Raw genomic sequence first — 23,025 nt, 5'->3', positions numbered from 1 at the left:
TTCCCTGACACTTCTGCAGTTTGACTGGATTGTTCAGTCATGTCGACTGATGTGTATTCATTCGTGCTTGAAGTGGCAGTCACTGCCGAGTCCGAAATTATACTGCTTGGAGATGTGCCAGTTGTTGCCAAATGGGGAGTTGATGGTGAATGTATGCCTTCAGTAGAGGATAAAGATGGCATTTCTGTGGATAGTTCTGTGGTGAGAAGACTTTGATTTTCACTTGTTGTGAATGATGGCGACATCGTTGTGGAATTATATTCAACTGTTGAAAATGATGCCCCGTGGTCATCTGTGGTTGGAAATGTTGACGATTGCTGGCTTGTTTGCTCTGGTGGTGGTGAAGGTTCAGAAGTTTGTCCAGTTATTTTACTTGATGTGTACTCTGTTGAGCTTGTTTCAGTCGGTTCAGAACTAATTGATGGATGCGTTGTTAAGGGTATGGGTGTTGAGTAGGTGAAAGGTGTTGAAAGGACATCTACAGTTGAGGAAGACAAAGTGGGAAATGTTGATTCCTCTGATGTAGGGGCTATTGGACTTGTCTGGATTATGCCTTCTGTTACAATGGTCTCTCCCATTGTGGAGCTGAATTCTGTTGTTGCTGTTGTTGGAAATGAAGGACCTGTTCCATGTGTGGAGGATGACACTGGGGTTTGTTCACTTGTTTTCCCTGACACTTCTGCAGTTTGACTGGATTGTTCAGTCATGTCGACTGATGTGTATTCATTCGTGCTTGAAGTGGCAGTCACTGCCGAGTCCGAAATTATACTGCTTGGAGATGTGCCAGTTGTTGCCAAATGGGGAGTTGATGGTGAATGTATGCCTTCAGTAGAGGATAAAGATGGCATTTCTGTGGATAGTTCTGTGGTGAGAAGACTTTGATTTTCACTTGTTGTGAATGATGGCGACATCGTTGTGGAATTATATTCAACTGTTGAAAATGATGCCCCGTGGTCATCTGTGGTTGGAAATGTTGACGACTGCTGGCTTGTTTGGTCTGGTGCTGGTGAAGATTCAGAAGTTTTTCCAGTTATTTTACTTGATGTGTACTCTGTTGAGGTTGTTGCTGTCGGTTCAGAACTGACTGATGGATGCGTTGTTAAGGGTATGGGTGTTGAGTTGTTGAATGGCGTTGAAAGGATATCTTCAGTTGAAGAAGACACAGTGGGACTTGCTGATTCCTCTGATGTAGGCACTATTGGGCTTGTCTGGATTGTGCCTTCTGTTGCCATTGTCACTAGCATTGTGGAGCTGAATTCTGTGGTTCCTGTTGTTGGAAATGAAGGACCCGTTCCATGTGTGGAGGATGACACTGGGGTTTGTTCACTTGTTTTCCCTGACACTTCTGCAGTTTGACTGGATTGTTCAGTCATGTCCACTGATGTGTATTCATTAGTGCTTGAAGTGGCAGTCACTGCCGAGTCCGAAATTATACTGCTTGGAGATGTGCCAGTTGTTGCCAAGTGGGGAGTTGATGGTGAATGTATGCCTTCAGTAGAGGATAAAGATGGCATTTCTGTGGATAGTTCTGTGGTGAGAAGAGTTTGATTTGCACTTGTTGTGAATGATGGCGACATCGTTGTGGAATTATATTCAACTGTTGAAAATGATGCCCCGTGGTCATCTGTGGTTGGAAATGTTGACGATTGCTGGCTTGTTTGGTCTGGTGCTGGTGAAGATTCAGAAGTTTGTCCAGTTATTTTACTTGATGTGTACTCTGTTGAGGTTGTTGCTGTCGGTTCAGAACTGACTGATGGATGCGTTGTTAAGGGTATGGGTGTTGAGTTGTTGAATGGCGTTGAAAGGCTATCTTCAGTTGACGAAGAGACAGTGGGACTTGCTGATTCCTCTGATGTAGGCACTATTGGGCTTGTCTGGATTGTGCCTTCTGTTGCCATTGTCACTAGCGTTGTGGAGCTGAATTCTGTTGTTCCTGTTGTTGGAAATGAAGGACCTGTTCCATGTGTGGAGGATGACACTGGGGTTTGTTCACTTGTTTTCCCTGACACTTCTGCAGTTTGACTGGATTGTTCAGTCATGTCGACTGATGTGTATTCATTCGTGCTTGAAGTGGCAGTCACTGCCGAGTCCGAAATTATACTGCTTGGAGATGTGCCAGTTGTTGCCAAATGGGGAGTTGATGGTGAATGTATGCCTTCAGTAGAGGATAAAGATGGCATTTCTGTGGATAGTTCTGTGGTGAGAAGACTTTGATTTTCACTTGTTGTGAATGATGGCGACATCGTTGTGGAATTATATTCAACTGTTGAAAATGATGCCCCGTGGTCATCTGTGGTTGGAAATGTTGACGATTGCTGGCTTGTTTGCTCTGGTGGTGGTGAAGGTTCAGAAGTTTGTCCAGTTATTTTACTTGATGTGTACTCTGTTGAGCTTGTTTCAGTCGGTTCAGAACTAATTGATGGATGCGTTGTTAAGGGTATGGGTGTTGAGTAGGTGAAAGGTGTTGAAAGGACATCTACAGTTGAGGAAGACAAAGTGGGAAATGTTGATTCCTCTGATGTAGGGGCTATTGGACTTGTCTGGATTATGCCTTCTGTTACAATGGTCTCTCCCATTGTGGAGCTGAATTCTGTTGTTGCTGTTGTTGGAAATGAAGGACCTGTTCCATGTGTGGAGGATGACACTGGGGTTTGTTCACTTGTTTTCCCTGACACTTCTGCAGTTTGACTGGATTGTTCAGTCATGTCGACTGATGTGTATTCATTCGTGCTTGAAGTGGCAGTCACTGCCGAGTCCGAAATTATACTGCTTGGAGATGTGCCAGTTGTTGCCAAATGGGGAGTTGATGGTGAATGTATGCCTTCAGTAGAGGATAAAGATGGCATTTCTGTGGATAGTTCTGTGGTGAGAAGACTTTGATTTTCACTTGTTGTGAATGATGGCGACATCGTTGTGGAATTATATTCAACTGTTGAAAATGATGCCCCGTGGTCATCTGTGGTTGGAAATGTTGACGACTGCTGGCTTGTTTGGTCTGGTGCTGGTGAAGATTCAGAAGTTTTTCCAGTTATTTTACTTGATGTGTACTCTGTTGAGGTTGTTGCTGTCGGTTCAGAACTGACTGATGGATGCGTTGTTAAGGGTATGGGTGTTGAGTTGTTGAATGGCGTTGAAAGGATATCTTCAGTTGAAGAAGACACAGTGGGACTTGCTGATTCCTCTGATGTAGGCACTATTGGGCTTGTCTGGATTGTGCCTTCTGTTGCCATTGTCACTAGCATTGTGGAGCTGAATTCTGTGGTTCCTGTTGTTGGAAATGAAGGACCCGTTCCATGTGTGGAGGATGACACTGGGGTTTGTTCACTTGTTTTCCCTGACACTTCTGCAGTTTGACTGGATTGTTCAGTCATGTCCACTGATGTGTATTCATTAGTGCTTGAAGTGGCAGTCACTGCCGAGTCCGAAATTATACTGCTTGGAGATGTGCCAGTTGTTGCCAAGTGGGGAGTTGATGGTGAATGTATGCCTTCAGTAGAGGATAAAGATGGCATTTCTGTGGATAGTTCTGTGGTGAGAAGAGTTTGATTTGCACTTGTTGTGAATGATGGCGACATCGTTGTGGAATTATATTCAACTGTTGAAAATGATGCCCCGTGGTCATCTGTGGTTGGAAATGTTGACGATTGCTGGCTTGTTTGGTCTGGTGCTGGTGAAGATTCAGAAGTTTGTCCAGTTATTTTACTTGATGTGTACTCTGTTGAGGTTGTTGCTGTCGGTTCAGAACTGACTGATGGATGCGTTGTTAAGGGTATGGGTGTTGAGTTGTTGAATGGCGTTGAAAGGCTATCTTCAGTTGACGAAGAGACAGTGGGACTTGCTGATTCCTCTGATGTAGGCACTATTGGGCTTGTCTGGATTGTGCCTTCTGTTGCCATTGTCACTAGCGTTGTGGAGCTGAATTCTGTTGTTCCTGTTGTTGGAAATGAAGGACCTGTTCCATGTGTGGAGGATGACACTGGGGTTTGTTCACTTGTTTTCCCTGACACTTCTGCAGTTTGACTGGATTGTTCAGTCATGTCGACTGATGTGTATTCATTCGTGCTTGAAGTGGCAGTCACTGCCGAGTCCGAAATTATACTGCTTGGAGATGTGCCAGTTGTTGCCAAATGGGGAGTTGATGGTGAATGTATGCCTTCAGTAGAGGATAAAGATGGCATTTCTGTGGATAGTTCTGTGGTGAGAAGAGTTTGATTTGCACTTGTTGTGAATGATGGTGACATCGTTGTGGAATTATATTCAACTGTTGAAAATGATGCCCCGTGGTCATCTGTGGTTGGAAATGTTGACGATTGCTGGCTTGTTTGCTCTGGTGGTGGTGAAGGTTCAGAAGTTTGTCCAGTTATTTTACTTGATGTGTACTCTGTTGAGCTTGTTTCAGTCGATTCAGAACTAATTGATGGATGCGTTGTTAAGGGTATGGGTGTTGAGTAGGTGAAAGGTGTTGAAAGGACATCTACAGTTGAGGAAGACAAAGTGGGAAATGTTGATTCCTCTGATGTAGGGGCTTTTGGACTTGTCTGGAATATGCCTTCTGTTACAATGGTCTCTCCCATTGTGGAGCTGAAATCTGTTGTTGCTGTTGTTGGAAATGAAGGACCTGTTCCATGTGTGGAGGATGACACTGGGGTTTGTTCACTTGTTTTCCCTGACACTTCTGCAGTTTGACTGGATTGTTCAGTCATGTCCACTGATGTGTATTCATTAGTGCTTGAAGTGGCAGTCACTGCCGAGTCTGAAATTATACTGCTCGGAGATGTGCCAGTTGTTGCCAAGTGGGGAGTTGATGGTGAATGTATGCCTTCAGTAGAGGATAAAGATGGCATTTCTGTGGATATGGGTGTGGTGAGAAGAGTTTGATTTGCAGTTGTTGTGAATGATGGCGACATCGTTGTGGAATTATATTCAACTGTTGAAAATGATGCCCCGTGGTCATCTGTGGTTGGAAATGTTGACGATTGCTGGCTTGTTTGGTCTGGTGCTGGTGAAGATTCAGAAGTTTGTCCAGTTATTTTACTTGATGTGTACTCTGTTGAGGTTGTTGCTGTCGGTTCAGAACTGACTGATGGATGCGTTGTTAAGGGTATGGGTGTCGAGTAGTTGAATGGCGTTGAAAGGCTATCTCCAGTTGAAGAAGACACAGTGGGACTTGCTGATTCCTCTGATGTAGGCACTATTGGGCTTGTCTGTTTTGTGCCTTCTGTTGCCATTGTCACTAGCGTTGTGGAGCTGAATTCTGTTGTTCCTGTTGTTGGAAATGAAGGACCTGTTCCATGTGTGGAGGATGACACTGGGGTTTGTTCACTTGTTTTCCCTGACACTTCTGCAGTTTGACTGGATTGTTCAGTCATGTCGACTGATGTGTATTCATTCGTGCTTGAAGTGGCAGTCACTGCCGAGTCCGAAATTATACTGCTTGGAGATGTGCCAGTTGTTGCCAAATGGGGAGTTGATGGTGAATGTATGCCTTCAGTAGAGGATAAAGATGGCATTTCTGTGGATAGTTCTGTGGTGAGAAGAGTTTGATTTGCACTTGTTGTGAATGATGGCGACATCGTTGTGGAATTATATTCAGCTGTTGAAAATGATGCCCCGTGTTCATCTGTGGTTGGAAATGTTGAAGATTGCTGGCTTGTTTGGTCTGGTGCTGGTGAAGATTCAGAAGTTTGTCCAGTTATTTTACTTGATGTGTACTCTGTTGAGGTTGTTGCTGTCGGTTCAGAACTGACTGATGGATGCGTTGTTAAGGGTATGGGTGTTGAGTAGTTGAATGGCGTTGAAAGGCTATCTTCAGTTGAAGAAGACACAGTGGGACTTGCTGATTCCTCTGATGTAGGCACTATTGGGCTTGTCTGGATTGTGCCTTCTGTTGCCATTGTCACTAGCATTGTGGAGCTGAATTCTGTTGTTCCTGTTGTTGGAAATGAAGGACCTGTTCCATGTGTGGAGGATGACACTGGGGTTTGTTCACTTGTTTTCCCTGACACTTCTGCAGTTTGACTGGATTGTTCAGTCATGTCGACTGATGTGTATTCATTCGTGCTTGAAGTGGCAGTCACTGCCGAGTCCGAAATTATACTGCTTGGAGATGTGCCAGTTGTTGCCAAGTGGGGAGTTGATAGTGAATGTATGCCTTCAGTAGAGGATAAAGATGGCATTTTTGTGGATAGTTCTGTGGTGAGAAGAGTTTGATTTGCACTTGTTGTGAATGATGGCGACATCGTTGTGGAATTATATTCAACTGTTGAAAATGATGCCCCGTGGTCATCTGTGGTTGGAAATGATGATTGCTGGCTTGTTTGGTCTGGTGCTGGTGAAGATTCAGAAGTTTGTCCAGTTATTTTACTTGATGTGTACTCTGTTGAGGTTGTTGCTGTCGGTTCAGAACTGACTGATGGATGCGTTGTTAAGGGTATGGGTGTTGAGTAGTTGAATGGCGTTGAAAGGCTATCTTCACTTGAAGAAGACACAGTGGGACTTGCTGATTCCACTGATGTAGGCACTATTGGGCTTGTCTGTATTGTGCCTTCTGTTGCCATTGTCACTAGCGTTGTGGAGCTGAATTCTGTGGTTCCTGTTGTTGGAAATGAAGGACCCGTTCCATGTGTGGAGGATGACACTGGGGTTTGTTCACTTGTTTTCCCTGACAGTTCTGCAGTTTTACTGGATTGTTCAGTCATGTCCACTGATGTGTATTCATTAGTGCTTGAAGTGGCAGTCACTGCCGAGTCCGAAATTATACTGCTTGGAGATGTGCCAGTTGTTGCCAAATGGGGAGTTGATGGTGAATGTATGCCTTCAGTAGAGGATAAAGATGGCATTTCTGTGGATAGTTCTGTGGTGAGAAGAGTTTGATTTGCAGTTGTTGTGAATGATGGCGACATCGTTGTGGAATTATATTCAACTGTTGAAAATGATGCCCCGTGGTCATCTGTGGTTGGAAATGTTGACGATTGCTGGCTTGTTTGGTCTGGTGCTGGTGAAGATTCAGAAGTTTGTCCAGTTATTTTACTTGATGTGTACTCTGTTGAGGTTGTTGCTGTCAGTTCAGAACTGACTGATGGATGCGTTGTTAAGGGTATGGGTGTTGAGTAGTTGAATGGCGTTGAAAGGATATCTTCAGTTGAAGAAGACACAGTGGGACTTGCTGATTCCTCTGATGTAGGCGCTTTTGGGCTTGTCTGGATTGTGCCTTCTGTTGCCATTGTCACTAGCGTTGTGGAGCTGAATTCTGTTGTTCCTGTTGTTGGAAATGAAGGACTTGTTCCATTTGTGGAGGATGTCACTGGGGTTTGTTCACTTGTTTTCCCTGACACTTCTGCAGTTTGACTGGATTGTTCAGTCATGTCGACTGATATGTATTCATTAGTGCTTGAAGTGGCAGTCACTGCCGAGTCCGAAATTATACTGCTTGGAGATGTGCCAGTTGTTGCCAAATGGGGAGTTGATGGTGAATGTATGCCTTCAGTAGAGGATAAAGATGGCATTTCTGTGGATAGTTCTGTGGTGAGAAGAGTTTGATTTGCAGTTGTTGTGAATGATGGCGACATCGTTGTGGAATTATATTCAACTGTTGAAAATGATGCCCCGTGGTCATCTGTGGTTGGAAATGTTGACGATTGCTGGCTTGTTTGGTCTGGTGCTGGTGAAGATTCAGAAGTTTGTCCAGTTATTTTACTTGATGTGTACTCTGTTGAGGTTGTTGCTGTCGGTTCAGAACTGACTGATGGATGCGTTGTTAAGGGTATGGGTGTTGAGTAGTTGAATGGCGTTGAAAGGCTATCATCAGTTGAAGAAGACACAGTGGGACTTGCTGATTCCTCTGATGTAGGCACTATTGGGCTTGTCTGGCTTGTTCCTTTTGTTGTCATTGTCACTAGCCTTGTGGAGCTGAATGCTGTTGTTCCTGTTGTTGTAAATGAAGGAAAAATTAAAATTACAATACTTTGCAGAGTGCTGATTTATAATCCAAATGCAAGATCTTATTTCAAGAAAGTTTCTTTGCAAAATACTTATTAAAAATAACAAGCATTTGTCAGGTATGAAGGCAACAGATGTTTCTAAAAGTAATCGTGATTTTATTGCACCAAAGCTGGCAGAAGTGTCCCAATTGGCAATTAAAGGCAGAGTTTTTAAACAGACAATGGTCAGGCAAGACACAAAGAAAATACTAAAAGCAATGACGTTAAGTAGTAATCAAAGTAGGAACTGGGTATATAGCCAAATAAACAGCAGGAATCAACAAATCAGTCAGGTATTAGAACACTGAGCTTTTACTTCCCAAAGTCCTTGTGTATTTAGAGTGCTTTTTCAGAGAGGTGATGAGGCTGTGATCAGGAACAGGGTGTGACAATCACTATTCTGGAGATTGAGAGTGATGAGGTTCAAGATGGTTGTCTTTGTCTGCAGCAGCCATGTTTGAAGGCCAATGCCAACTCAGAGCAGGCGTAGACATAAGAGATTATCTTTTATGGCTCAGCGTGATCACTTTTATTGCTCAAGCATAAAAATTTTATGGGCTTAAATATATATCAACAGCTTTCAATATCAACATGCCACTCCTAAAAATCATAGCAACCATACTATTCCTAAAAATTAAAAAGTAACTCACTTTTGTGTCTGTTTTTTTAAGCATTAAGGACTGAATAAAAATAGCCCTACTTCCTTTTTGTATTCCAAATATTTATTGTTGTATTTCATTACAGCCCAAATTTGAGCATCTTTGCTGTGAAGAAAAACATTTTTGATGACATTAAGTCAAGTCCGTTTATTTTTATGGCCCTTTTTAACATCAGACACTGTCGCAAAGCAGCTTTACAGAAAAATAAAGATTTTAAACATATGAACTAATTTTATCCCTAATAAATTTATTTATTACTAATGAGCAAGAGTAAGGTGCCGGTGGTGAGGAAAAATTCCCTCAAATGACAGGAGGAAGAAATCTCGATAGGAACCAGACTCAAAATGGAACCTATCCTTATCTGGATGATAACAGATAGCATGATTATAAATAACTTGTTTCTATAATTGTGTCCTATAGAGTCACAAAATATAATCATGTAATCAGGAAATTCATTATACTTTTAACATGAAGTCTATTTTGTTGAAGTTATCAACTGTTCATCAACTGATGGAGACTTGAGTGCAAAACTCTTCATGACAACTGCAGTCCTATTTGTAGTCCTCAACCATCAGAGCAAAACTGTAAGTGTCCAGAGTCATCTCTAAGTGTATTTTTCAACTGTCCATAATTTTCAGTTCAAATGAGACCCTTTTTCAAATAACTCCATGATCTAAAATCCACCATGTATCAGCTATTTAATTCACCTATCCATTATATGAATATCCAACCAAATATACAGTGAGACTGTCAATGATGGCATAGCTCACTCTGGTCCAGAAGGAATGATCTCGTTAGTACAGTGGACAGTATCTCCGCCTGACATGACATTTGTTTTGGGGCACCCAAAACGTCGGTGCCGTGTGGATGCCAGGCCGAAACGACAATTTTATCAGATTCACCTGAATCCGTTGCCGTGTGTACAGGGCCTGAATCTCAAGAGAAGGTGGGTCATGCAAGAAAGACAACGTCCCTAAGCACACAAGTCGTTCTACCAAAGAATGGTTAAAGAAGAATAAAGTTAATGTTTTGGAATGGCCAAGTCAAAGTCCTGACATTCATCCAATGGAAATGTTGTGGAAGGACCTGAAGCGAGCAGTTCATGTGAGGAAACCCACCAACATCCCAGAGTTGAAGCTGTTCTGTACGGAGGAACGGGCTAAAATTCCTCCAAGCCGGTGTGCAGGACTGATCAACAGTTACCGCAAACGTTTAGTTGCAGTTATTGCTGCACAAGGGGGTCACACCAGATACTGAAACAAAGGTTTACATACTTTTGCCACTCACAGATACTGTATATAATATTGGATCATTTTCCTCAATAAATAAATGACCAAGTATAATATTTTTGTCTCATTTGTTTAATTGGGTTCTCTTTATCTACTTTTAGGACTTGTGTGAAAATCTGATGATGTGTTAGGTCATATTTATGCAGAAATATAGAAAATTCTCAAGGGTTCACAAACTTTCAAGCACCACTGTATATAGAAGTGATATCCACCCTAGGAATACCGACTTATTTACCAGAAAGAATCCAAAACGGTGAGGAATTGACCGAGAAGAAGTGATTTTTGTTGAACTGCTCATTAAGGCTTAATTAGTTCATAACTTCATTAATAATTGTAATGAAGCAAATCTGGGTAGAAGTTACTGTATATGCACACTAGGTTCCCCTACCTTCATGCCAGAAAGAATCAAAATCAGTGAAGAATTGAGGGAGAATAAGTGATTTGTGTGGAAACTGCTCATTAGGGCTTAACTACTCCATATCTTCATTATTAATTGCAATTATGCAAATTTGAGTAGAAGCTATATGCACCCCAGGCACCTTCCTGCCAACAAGAATAAAAATCGGTGAAGAATTGAAAGAGAAGAAGTGATTTTCATGAAATGTGGACGACAGACAACACACGATGGCATAAACTCATCGCCTGCTAGCAGGATGAGCTAAAAAAAATAAATGTCAAACAGATTTTTATTTTCAATCTGATGTCGTTTGTCAGTCAGGACAAGCATTTACAAGCAAACATACAAGACATGAAATGCTGGCTTTCAGGATCGTTCATTTCTCCAGCTGGAATTGTGACTTCTTCCAACAATTATTATACTTCCTTTGCATTTTGAAGTGGACACGTTTTCCCTACATACCACTTTTGATAATGTTCACAGTACAAAAAATACACCAAAAATATATTAAACTACATATTCTTGTGCTAAAATCAGGTTAAACTTACCATTTAGGGTAACTGTTGGTATCAGAAGTATTACAGTCAACAGGACTGCAGGATGGCGTGGAGTTTTATTTCTCCAAATCACTCTTACAAAACTTCCCATTGTCATTCAATTGGCTTTTTTTGTGCTGATAAAATCAAATAGTTATCTCATTTCAGTGTTGTTTCTATTTTCTCCCTGTTTGTATCATCAGGCTTTGGAAGGAATGAAAGAAGGCTTCATATGTTTCCAGTCCAGCAGATAATGAAGTGATGAGTGCTGTGTGTTCTGTATGTCATTGAGAAAGGTAACTGTCACACCTTGAGTAAACCACTGTGATATGAATGAGTGCAGAGATCTCTCTCTCTCTCTCTCTCTCTCTCTCTCACACACACACACACACAGTGAAATTTAATGAACTCACTGAGTCAAAGAGTTAATAAATAAACCACTATAATAATCCAGCCCATTTTTTTTTATATAAGATGCTCTGAATCTAATCTCAAAACTATCTAGCTATTGATCTCATCTACTCATTCATGGGTGTTTCTCTATTTTGTATTTTCTACATTGTAGAACAAAACTGAAGACATTAAAACTATGAAATAACATCTGGAACAGATATGGAATTATGTGGTAAACAAAAAAGTGTTAAAAAACAAAAAACATTTCATATTTTAGATTATTTAGTTATCGACTGTTCATCAACTGATGGAGACTTGAGTGCAAAACTGTTCATGACAACTGCAGTCCTATTTGTAGTCCTCAACCATCAGAGCAAAACTGTAAGTGTCCAGAGTCATCTTCTAAGTGTATTTTTCAACTGTCCATAATTTTCAGTTCAAATGAGACCCTTTTTCAAATAACTCCATGATCTAAAATCCACCATGTATCAGCTATTTAATTCACCTATCCATTATATGAATATCCAACCAAATATACAACGAGACTGTCAATGATGGCGTAGCTCACTCCGGCCCCATCTGGTCCAGAAGGAATGATCTTGTTAGTATAGTGGACAGTATCTCTGCCTGACATGTGGAAGACCGGTGTTCAATTCCCCGATGGGGAGACTTTAAAAATTTCTTAATTTCCCTGAGGGAAGCTGCCCAAAGGGATCAATAAAGTTTTATCTAATCTAATCTAAAGTGGGCCACCTTGCACAATAAATGTTGCAAGCTATATACACTATATACAGGCTACAACCCTGATTACAAAAAAGTTGGGACAAAGTACAAATTGCAAATAAAAACGGAATGCAATAATTTACAAATCTCAAAAACTGATATTGTATTCACAATAGAACATAGACAACATATCAAATGTCGAAAGTGAGACATTTTGAAATTTCATGCCAAATATTGGCTCATTTGAAATTTCATGACAGCAACACATCTCAAAAAAGTTGGGACGGGGCAATAAGAGGCTGGGAAAGTTAAAGGTACAAAATAATCCAGCCCATTTTTTTTACATAAGATGCTCTGAATCTAATCTCAAAACTATCTAGCTATTGATCTCATCTACTCATTCATGGGTGTTTCTCTATTTTGTATTTTCTACATTGTAGAACAAAACTGAAGACATTAAAACTATGAAATAACATCTGGAACAGATATGGAATTATGTGGTAAACAAAAAAGTGTTAAAAAACAAAAAAACATTTCATATTTTAGATTCTTCAGCATATCCAGAGTTTACCTTGATGACGCTTTGCACACTGTTGGCGTTATCTTAATCAGTTTCATGAGGGAGTTACCTGGAATGGTTTCTGATTAACAGATGTTCCTCATCAAAAGGTCATCAGTGGACGAGTTTCTTGTCTTCTTAATGTGTTTGAGATCAAACAGTAAACAGTAAATAATAAAAATACAAATAATAAAATTCCACAACCATAGTAATCCATAAATATTATATCAAGAACTGAACAACTAAGTAAAGAGAAACAACATCCATCATTACTTTAAGACATGAAGTGACTTTTAATTATAATTAATTAAAATAAAGAACAAACACTGAATTAGAAGGTGTGTCCAAACTTTTGATTGGTACTGTATATTATGAATATATTTGATTTATTTATATATTTATTTATTCACCTTCAGTAAGAGCTCGGTCAGACACTCATTTTCAACAAGGGGCAGTTTCAGTGGCGGGTCCTGAAAATTTTCTCAGGAGGGGCAAATTATCCAATAATGTCATAATGTCATAAGGTGACTCATTCAACAGGTACATTATAGGTAGCCAGACATTATTGACTCTTTTTTGTTTTCTCTCTGCATATCACAGTTCCATGCCACTTCTGTCCAGATGGCAGCACATTACAGAAATCTTTTCCCTGTAGCTACCTAAGCTATAGGCTGTGGTGTAAAGTTGCAAACAACATTCACAATTGAAGAATAGTTTGGCTCCACAATGACCAATTCCAATTATGCCCTATTCACTATTCACATTATTTCAATATTATATGATGTGAATGATATCTTTATAAAAGATATGTCCAACAACTAAATAAGAAAGGAAACCATATTTTTAAAAAATAATACACATTTATTTGCCAATCTTGAAAGTACTGTTCTACAGAATGTTCTGTAAATAGATTTTGTACTTCAAACTCCATGACAAGCAAGAATTTTACAGACTGTGCAACTTAAGGACAACAGGAAAGTGCACTTACTGTAACAAAACAGTGTAAATAGTTGGGTAACATAGCATTAGCAGTTGAATAAATAGATGAGTGGATCTTTAGATCTTCCAATTACTGGTATTTACCAAGGATATTACCAAAGTGCTAACTCTCAGAGCAAAGTGTGGCAAATATAAAAATGCACATTGAAAACATCAAAAGTGAACTGATTCTGTGACTGTGTGTGTGTGAGTCACGAAGTCAACCAAACCCAGAAAAACACCACGGTGACTGGAGCCCTCAGTTTCGTCTTTGCCTCGTAGAGCTAACTCGAACACTCCACAAAATTTCACGCGTTGGATGAGCCGGTTTAATATGTACCTGTTCTTGCTCACCTCATCGTTGTGGCGGCGAACTGCTAGCCTGTAGCCCTCATCCAGCTGTGTAGCGATGTTCACTCTCCGAAAAGCCGAAAATTTCAGGCAACTGCCCATGTGAATCTTTGATAGCTCATGTTTTTTTATTTTCTCCGACAAATGATGCATGTCCAAAACTCCAGTGACAGTCCAAGCAGTGTTGTCCGTGGAGCCCCTCCAGGATGGAAAAGTAAGCAGGGGGAGCAGAAAAACGCTGAGGCGTCCTTGCAGCCAGCTCGCCAGGATTTGCGCTGGTACCATGTTGAAGTAAAACCACAAGTATATGATTTCCCCCCCCCTTGTCAAAATTTCTTTTATGTTTAGATTTGGTCGAGGGGGATCCAGCTTGTTTTGTTGCCAATTTAGCTCGATTTGATCACTGACTAAATGAAACTTCTTTTAAGGACCGCACTGAATTGCTTTCCGCATCCATCTCACCTCAGAAACTGAGAGGATCGAACGCCACTTTGCCACGCTTCGCAGTGACGAAAGCACGTTAGGGCACGTCCCCCCCCCCCCCGGAACCCATAGAGATTGCATTGATTGAAGTGTCAGTTAGGAGAAAAAAAAAATATTAACATGGGACTCTATCAGTGAACTCTTGGGCGATTTTCAATGTGACTGAAATCGCCCCAAAAGGGGCGGTACTCTAGAAGCAAGACCACCCTGATTGGACAATGATACCCAGAGACAGATTAAAACGGCCTAGAGCAGCACTAGTGAAAGTTTGTTTCGTTTTGTGTGGTAGACTGAATGTCATAGTCTAAACATTAATAGTAAATGCCTCTAGGGGGAGCTACCTTTCTAATATAGTGCTACACATATTGGGAACATAGAACAGAGAATAAGAGATCAAGCCACGAGCTAACAAAGTGTACATTAGTTGTGTGAGTGTTGGAGAATAAACGGCAAGAAGCCAAAGAAATACAACCCCAGTGTGATGATTGCTACCCAGTAGGATATCACACAATTGGCGACGAGGATTTAAATGGCAGTTTCCCGATGAGACACGGAGAAAATAGCAAGTGTGGCGAGCTCCAGTGAATCCAGCAGTTCCAGTTCAGAAGAGGAGAACAAAGTTTCCCCACCGCAGCAGGTAACGATGGCAGCGGTAATCGGCTCGGTAACCCCTTTTGATAATGCAACTCAGTCTTGGGAAGAATATAGTGAAATGTTGGACTTTTTCTTCGAAGCTAATGGTATTAAAGAGTCAGACAGACGGAAGGCTGTGCTTTTAAATGGAGTTGGTGCAACTACTTATAGCTTGTTGAGGAATTTAGTCAGTCCTGCATTGCCGAAGGAAAAAACGTACGACCAGCTTACCGCTGTGCTTCAGAAACACTTCAACCCCAAACCGAGTGAAATCGTGCAAAGATTTAAATTTAATTCACGCATACGGAAGAGCAGCGAGTCAATAGCTGAGTATGTGGCTGAATTGAGGAAATTAGCACTGCATTGTGATTACAAAGAGTCATTGTCAGAGATGTTAAGGGACAGACTGGTGTGTGGAGTGAATGATGACTGAATGCAACGGCGACTGTTATCTGAAACGAAACTAACTTTTGATAAGGCTTTGGAATTGTGCCAGGCTATGGAATCAACATCAAAGGATGTGAAGGAAATGCAAAGGAAGCTAGCCGAGGACACAGCACTGCATGCACATGTGCTAAAGTCTCAAGTAGGTGTCCACAAAGTATTTACTGACAAAACTCAGCGTAAATTTCCCTAGTTGTTATCGCTGCAAAGGCCAGCACACTGCCGCTGAATGCAAGTTTGCCACTGAGCTGTGTCATAATTGTGGCAAGCAAGGGCACATTAAGAAAGCATGTAGATCGAAGGCAGGTAATTCACATGTGCAGAAGGCATCGATTAAAGGGCAGAAGGGCGAAAGCAAGGGCCCAGGAAAAGAACAGCGAGCGAATCAACTTAGAGGGCAGGGAGAAAGGGATACAGAGGACATGAGTTTTCACACACTGTACAGCATGTCAGAAGAGCTGACCAAGGTGGCGCCCATCACACACACCATGAATGTCAATGGAATGAAAGTAACACTTGAAGTTGATACTGGCTGTGGGGTAACCATATTAAGCAAACAGCAATACACACAACTGTGGAAGAAAATGGACACAGCAGAATTAAAGCCCTGCTCACTAAAATTAAAAACATACACTGGAGAGAAGCTGGGAGTGCTGGGCATGGCACAAGTGAAGGTGCAACACGAAAACAAAGAAAAGAACTTACCTGTAGTAGTAGTTGGGGGCGAAGGACCAAACCTACTAGGGCGAAGTTGGCTACAAGAGCTGGCCATGATGGATCAGTTAGTGAACAAGGTGGAGTCACAGCCTAAGTTACAGCTGGAGGAGATCCTCGAAAGACACACTGAGGTGTTCAAAGAAGGGCTAGGACAGCTCAAAGGTGTCACGGCGAAGATTAATGTGGACAGGGAGGCCCAACCACGATTCTGCAAACCCCGACCGGTGCCCTATGCAGTCAAGCCACTGGTCGAAAGTGAGCTACAGAGGCTGCTGGACGACAAGATCATCGAACCAGTGCAGGTTGCAGAGTGGGCGGCGCCCATAGTCCCAGTGCGAAAACCGGATGGCTCCATTAGAATATGTGGAGATTACAAACTCACTGTCAATAGAGCATCGCAGGTGGATCAGTATCCAATTCCTAAAGTGGAGGACCTCTTTGCACAGTTGAATGGGGGGCAGCACTTCACGAAATTAGACATGAGTCACGCCTACCAACAGGTAGTCCTGGACGAAGAATCCAGAGGGTATGTAACCATCAATACACACAAAGGCTTATACTGTATACCTACACACGCTTACCGTTTGGAGTAGCTTCCAGTCCTGCTATATTCCAGAGAACTATGGAGGGCATCCTAGGGGGAATTCCGAATGTTGCCATTTATTTAAATGACATACTTTGTACAGGACCAAGTGAACAAGAACATCTGAAAACGCTGGAGGAAGTGCTTCAACGGTTGGAGAAAAGCGGCCTGAGGTTGAAAAGAAGCAAGTGTGCATTCATGGGAAAAGAGGTGATGTTCCTAGGCCACACGATCAACGCCAGTGGTCTACACCCTCTGACAGAGAAAGTGGAAGCCATCGTGGAGGCGCCTGAGCCACAAAATGTTCGTGAGTTAAAAGCTTACCTTGGCTTGTTGAACTACTACCATAGGTTCCTTCCGAAACTCTCCAAGCTGCTGGCACCGCTACATACCCTACTGAAGAAAGAAGAGAAATGGTCATGGGGGGCCAAGCAGAAGACCGCATTTGAAGAGTCCAAAGCGCTACTTCAGTCCTGTAGTGTGTTAGTACACTATGACTCAAACAAACCACTCATCTTAGCATGTGACGCATCACCCTACTGTGTGGGAGCCGTACTCTCTCATAGAATGGCAGATGGCTCAGAGAGACCCATAGGGTTCGTCTCAAGAACTCTTAGTGCAGCTGAGAAGAACTACTCCCAGTTGGACAAGGAAGGCCTTGCAGTAGTTTTCGGAGTGAAAAAGTTCCACAAATACCTGTATGGGAGGCAGTTCACGATAGTGACCGATCATAAGCCACTAATTTCACTGTTCAGTGAAATGAGAGCCATACCCCAGATGACATCTCCTAGGATACAGAGATGGGCAGTCACATTAGCAGCATATGAGTACACCATCGTCTACAAGGTCGGCCGGGACCATACGAATGCTGACGCGCTGAGTAGGCTACCCTTGGATGGGGGAAGAGAGAGCACGCCTGAGGAGGAGGAGAGAGTGCTGTTGTTTGAGGACATCAGTGTGCCACTGGTGAATGTACAGCAAATAAAGAAGTGGACGGACAAAGACCCTGTGCTAGCAAGAGTGCGCGAATACATCTTGCGAGGTTGGCCAAAGGTGAACAGCCCTGAGTTCATTCTGTATGCCCGACGACAGGATGAGCTCAGCACCCAGAAAGGATGTATCCTGTGGGGAGGACGAGTTGTGGTTCCACCGCCTGGTCGCAACGCCTTGCTGAAACAGTTACACCAAGCACACCCCGGCATCACCCGAATGAAAGGGTTGGTGAGAAGTTACATGTGGTGGCCTAACATGGAGGTGGAGGCCCTGGTCAAGGCGTGTGCAGCATGTCAGGAAAACAGAAGTAGTCCTCCAGTGGCCCCATTACATCCCTGGGAAGTTCCTGATAAACCATGGAGAAGAATCCACATCGATTATGCGGGTCCATGGATGGGAAGAATGTTCCTGATCCTAGTGGATGCGTACTCAAAGTGTATCAACGCATATTCAGTGAGTAGCTCTACATCTGCAGTTACCATTGAATGCCTTAGAAAGCGTTTCAGTCAACACGGCATACCTGAAATCATAGTGTCAGATAATGGTACCTGTTTTACCAGTGAACAGTTCCAAGAGTTTGCTGAAAAGAATGGCATACGTCACATCACGACAGCGCCATACCATCCTTCTTCTAATGGCTTAGCAGAGAGGGCCGTTCAGACATTCAAGTCATTCATGAAGAAGATGGCAGGAGACTCGATTGAAACTAGAATGTCCCGAGCTCTGTTTAGCTATCGCATAACACCCCAATCTACGACTGGGAAGTCACCAGCTGAGTTGTTGTGTGGTAGGAAGTTGAGGTCAATGCTTGACTTAATACATCCAGACTTCAGAAACAGAGTACATGACAAACAAGAGAAACAAAAAGGCTGTCATGACATGCATGCTCGAGTGAGAATACTAGGAGAGGGAGACTTGGTCTATACACGCAACTTTGGCTCAGGACCAGCCTGGGTACCAGGAGAAATAACAGAGAAGACCGGCCCTGTGTCATTCAAAGTTACGCTAGGTAATGGACAAGTTGTGAGACGACACATCAACCAAGTACGTGGTAGAAGCTCCATCCCACCGGCGATGACACCAGAGGTGTTGTCTGACACCTCGCCTGAGGAGGATGTCGATGAACCACCACTTCAGGTAGTACCTGAGGTGCCCGTCTCCGCTGATTCTACTGACAGCACTGCAGCAGAAGCAACCGTGGAGCAGCCTGAGTCTTCACCTGCAGTTGACCCACCAGCAGTGAGAAGATCTCAGCGAGCCAGGAAAGCTCCGGACTACTTGAAGGACTATACTTAGTTAGTAGTAAGTTCCCCAGCCACAGGACAAGAATGCGTCCTGGAACCTCACTGGGATGTGGTAGTCCACCCAAATCCCTAGTTAGAAATGTTATGTGTGTTATATGTATGAAAAAACAGAGAAAATATATGTATAGCACATGTGTTAACGAAGTTCTATTTAGTAACTGTTATAGTTAAGGGTTAATTGGGAGTTCCAGGATGTCTAGTGTAATTAAAGTAGTTTTATCTAGAGGGGAGGGATGTGGTAGACTGAATGTCATAGTCTAAACATTAATAGTAAATGCCTCTAGGAGGAGCTACCCTTCTAGTATAGTGCTACGCATATTAGGAACACAGAACAGAGAATAAGAGATCAGGCCATGGGCTAACGAAGTGTACATTAGTTGTGTGAGTGTTGGAGAATAAACGGCAAGAAGCCAAAGAAATACAACCCCAGTGTGATGATTGCTACCCGGTAGGATATCACATTTTGGCAGTGCGTCGCCCAATCGCCCTTATGCACCACCCGCCCTTGGGCAGTTTAAAGCTACATGTGAAGGAAACCAGAGAACCAGGAGGAAACTCAACAAACAGTAACCTGAGCTCAGGAGACCCAGGAGCTGTGAGGCAGCAATGCCACTAGAAATAAGTCCTTCGATGGCAGATAGAGGTGTATTTTGGAAATAATGCTGTACAAAGAGTTTGTGTATTGCCACTCCTTAAAGCTAGACGGCCTTTTGATTTCATAAAATCAGTGAAATTTAGTTCCCTCTGAAATGTGGTGATTGTGATATATGTTTATTTCTGTAATATCTAAAAATATCAGGACATTCTGTGGCTGGGAAGTTATATAATTTGAGGGGATTTAAGCAAATAATGTGCATGAAATCGCTCGCTTTGCGCAGTCAAGCAGACAGAGGAAGTCCGTGTGGGCATGCGCAGGTTTCCTTTTGAGCGTGCACTGACAGTTCTATCATTCTGTCGCTAAACGAACAGCTGATCACACCGAGGTGCTTGCTGAGCGCCAATATTTATTAGTTTGGTCCTGCATTTCCTTTCCTTCATATAGAACATAACGTCTTTTCTTCTCACTTTCTTTCCGTTACTGTAGTTGGTCTTTCATGTTTCATTCACACACTCACGTCCTCCATTTTTCTCTCCTGTTTCAAATTTGTATCCCACAATGCCTTGTGCAAACAGGGAAAGCCCACCACGTGATGCATGACGTAGTATCTTGAATTGGGTCAAGGTGAAGCAGGAAAAAATGGTGGAGAAGTTAGGGCCATGTGGCTCTAAATTAATTAATTGTTCTGTTTTAATAATAATAATAATAATAATAATAATAATAAACTTGGAAGTCTGTGATTCAAATGCAGTAGCTTTCGGTTCACTAAACAAAAATAATTGGGTGTCTGGAAAATTCTTTTTATGACCTACACTTGAAAAATCTGAAAGGCAGTCTACCTTTAAGTCCACTTGAAGTGATTTTTTTTTATATCGCCTTGGCTGTTTGGGTAAACTCATGTCAACAATCCTAGATGCTATAACACATGATATCTCAAGCTGTGAGCAGGGAACTGAAGAAACCTCGGACCACACGCACTATATTATCGATCTGAGGACTCATTAGAGCCAACTAATTGGATTCATCGCTTCACTGTATCATATATAATCTCTATAGAGTTGCAAAAAAATCTCCATTCTCAGTGTTATGGTCACATATCGAATCTTATTGTATCACATAAAAGCCTATGGTTTATAGTCCTGTTTAGTAGAGAAGTCCATTTATGACACAACTTCTGTTGAATAAATGGGCATGTACTCAGAACTCATAAATGACTGCATCTGGCAAACACCTAGAAGCAGTAAATGATAATATGATACCATACCTCTGTTTGCTAAATCTTAATTTTCCTAAGAACCCTCCCAAAGGGATCAATAAAGTTAAATCTAATCTAAGCTAATCTCATCTATTTATCTGAATATGCACCTTGCCTAAGATTAGGAAAATATTTCCTAGTAACCATTGTTTTATTTTTGTTGCTGCAAACTCTTTCATATCACCATCTCAGGACGTGAGCCCATAAACATGCCCTTGGATCCCAGTATGATTTTAAAAGTTGGGAGGAGACGCTTTCTGTCAGATATGTAGCAAGAATATCATAAAACTCCATCTGAGAAATGGAAGGGAAACTAAAGCTCACTCCCATCCTCATGAAGTGCTTTGAGCGGCTAGTCATGAGGCATATCAAGTCCGCCCTCCCCCCCGCCCTGGATCCTTTCCAGTTTGCATATCAGTCCAACCGTTCGACCGATGATGCCATCTCCACTGCCCTCCACTTAGCCCTCACCCACCTGGAGACAAAAGACTTGTATGTCAGAATGCTGTTCATAGACTTTAGCTCAGCATTCAACACAATCATTCCTCAGCAGCTCATTCACAAACTGGACCAGCTGGGACTCAACGCCTCCCTGTGCAACTGGCTGCTGGACTTCCTGACAGGGAGACCACAGACTGTACGGGTCGGCAGCAACTCCTCCAGCACCATCACACTGAACACGGGGGCCCCCCAAGGATGTGTGCTAAGCCCCCTCCTCTTCACTCTGCTGACCCACGACTGCACACCAACATCCAGCTCAAATCTCTTCATTAAGTTTGCGGATGACATGACTGTGGTGGGTCTCATCAACAATGGCAATGAAACAATCTACAGGAGTGAGGTGAGCCGCTTGGCCATGTGGAGCAAGGACAACAATCTCCGTCTGAACGTGGAGAAGACGAAGGAGATTGTTGTGGACTTCAGGAGAGAGCACACCCAGCATGCTCCACTATCTATCGACGGTGCTGCAGTGGAGAGGGTGAGCAGCACCAAGTTTCTGGGTGTGCACATCTCCAAAGACCTGTCCTGGAGCAACAACACCGCATCACTGGCCAAAAAAGCCCAACAGCGTCTGTACTTCCTCCGCAAACTGAGGAGAGCAAGAGCCCCGGCCCCCATCATGCACACTTTCTACAGAGGCACCATCGAGAACATCCTGACCAGCTGCATCACCGTGTGGTACGGCACCTGCACCGTGTCCTGCTGCAAGACTCTGCAACGCATCGTGAGAGCAGCTGAGAGGATCATTGGTGTCTCTCTCCCTTCTCTAATGGATATTTATAACTCCCGCCTCACCCGCAAAGCCATCAGGATTGCAGGTGACCCCACCCACCCATCTCACAGCCTCTTCAGCCTGCTGCCGTCAGGGAGGAGACTGCGGAGTCTCCGGGCCAAAACCAGCAGGCTCAAGGACAGTTTCTTTCACCAGGCGGTCAGGAGGCTCAACTCCCTCCCTGTTCTGCCCCTCCTCCCCCCTGCCACAGATTCTGCCCGCACACCCCCTGCCCCCCCTTCAGCATCTGACATGTCATCCTCACAGTTTCCCCCCCAACACACACACATACATCTCATCGTTCATTAACACACTGAACTCAGGGTCCGCACATCTCACTTTACCTCGCTCATTTGCACTATTCCGCACTACCTCATCTTAACAGCTGCTAGTTTGTTTATTCTGCTTATTTCATGTTTACCTGCTATACCTCAAGTGCCCTTGACTGTTTGGTTATTTGAACCAATTTATGTGTGTGTATATGTATGTATATATATATATATATATGTTTAGTCTACGTCTAGTTCATATCTAGAGTGTTTATACTGTTTATATTGTCTGTTTGAGTGTTTAGTCTATGTGTAGTTCTTATCTAGTGTTTACACTGTTTGTGTTTAGTCTATGTCTAGTTCCTATCTAAAGTGTTTATACTGTTTATATTGTTTGGGTTTTTTTTTCAATTATTCTATTTTTATTTATTGCATTGCCTGTTTGCACCGTGGGTCAGAGAGGACTGAAATTTCATCTGTGCTTGTATGTCGAGCATGTATAGCATATTTGACAATAAAGTTGACTTGACTTGATTTGAAAAAAGGTTTTAAAAAATTATAAAATGTGAGACAAAAACACAAAACATTTTTATTTACTCACAAAATCTC

At 42.6% G+C, this 23,025-nt stretch overlaps 1 protein-coding gene and 1 pseudogene across 1 annotated transcript in view; one reads left to right on the top strand and one right to left on the bottom strand.

Moving 5' to 3' along the window:
• The window catches only part of LOC132873923 (mucin-3B-like), a 38,731-nt gene extending 31,163 nt beyond the window's left edge, over window positions 1-7,568 (bottom strand). The window contains exons 1-4 of the mRNA XM_060909746.1: window positions 6,274-7,568; window positions 4,273-5,907; window positions 2,275-3,906; window positions 277-1,908 (exon numbers count right to left, since the gene is read on the bottom strand). Of these exons, the coding sequence (XP_060765729.1) occupies window positions 277-1,908; window positions 2,275-3,906; window positions 4,273-5,907; window positions 6,274-7,568 (6,194 nt within the window). The remainder of the gene's footprint in view (window positions 1-276; window positions 1,909-2,274; window positions 3,907-4,272; window positions 5,908-6,273) is intronic.
• Window positions 7,569-14,990: 7,422 nt separating this feature from the next.
• LOC132873922 (uncharacterized protein K02A2.6-like) lies at window positions 14,991-19,013 on the top strand (annotated as a pseudogene).
• Window positions 19,014-23,025: the final 4,012 nt, after the last annotated feature.

The sequence above is a fragment of the Neoarius graeffei genome, chromosome 26 (assembly GCF_027579695.1).
Source record: "Neoarius graeffei isolate fNeoGra1 chromosome 26, fNeoGra1.pri, whole genome shotgun sequence".
In the NCBI taxonomy this organism is placed as follows: Eukaryota; Metazoa; Chordata; class Actinopteri; order Siluriformes; family Ariidae; genus Neoarius; species Neoarius graeffei.
Note: the sequence above shows the minus strand (reverse complement) of the source record. Positions and strands in the feature narration are given on the sequence as shown.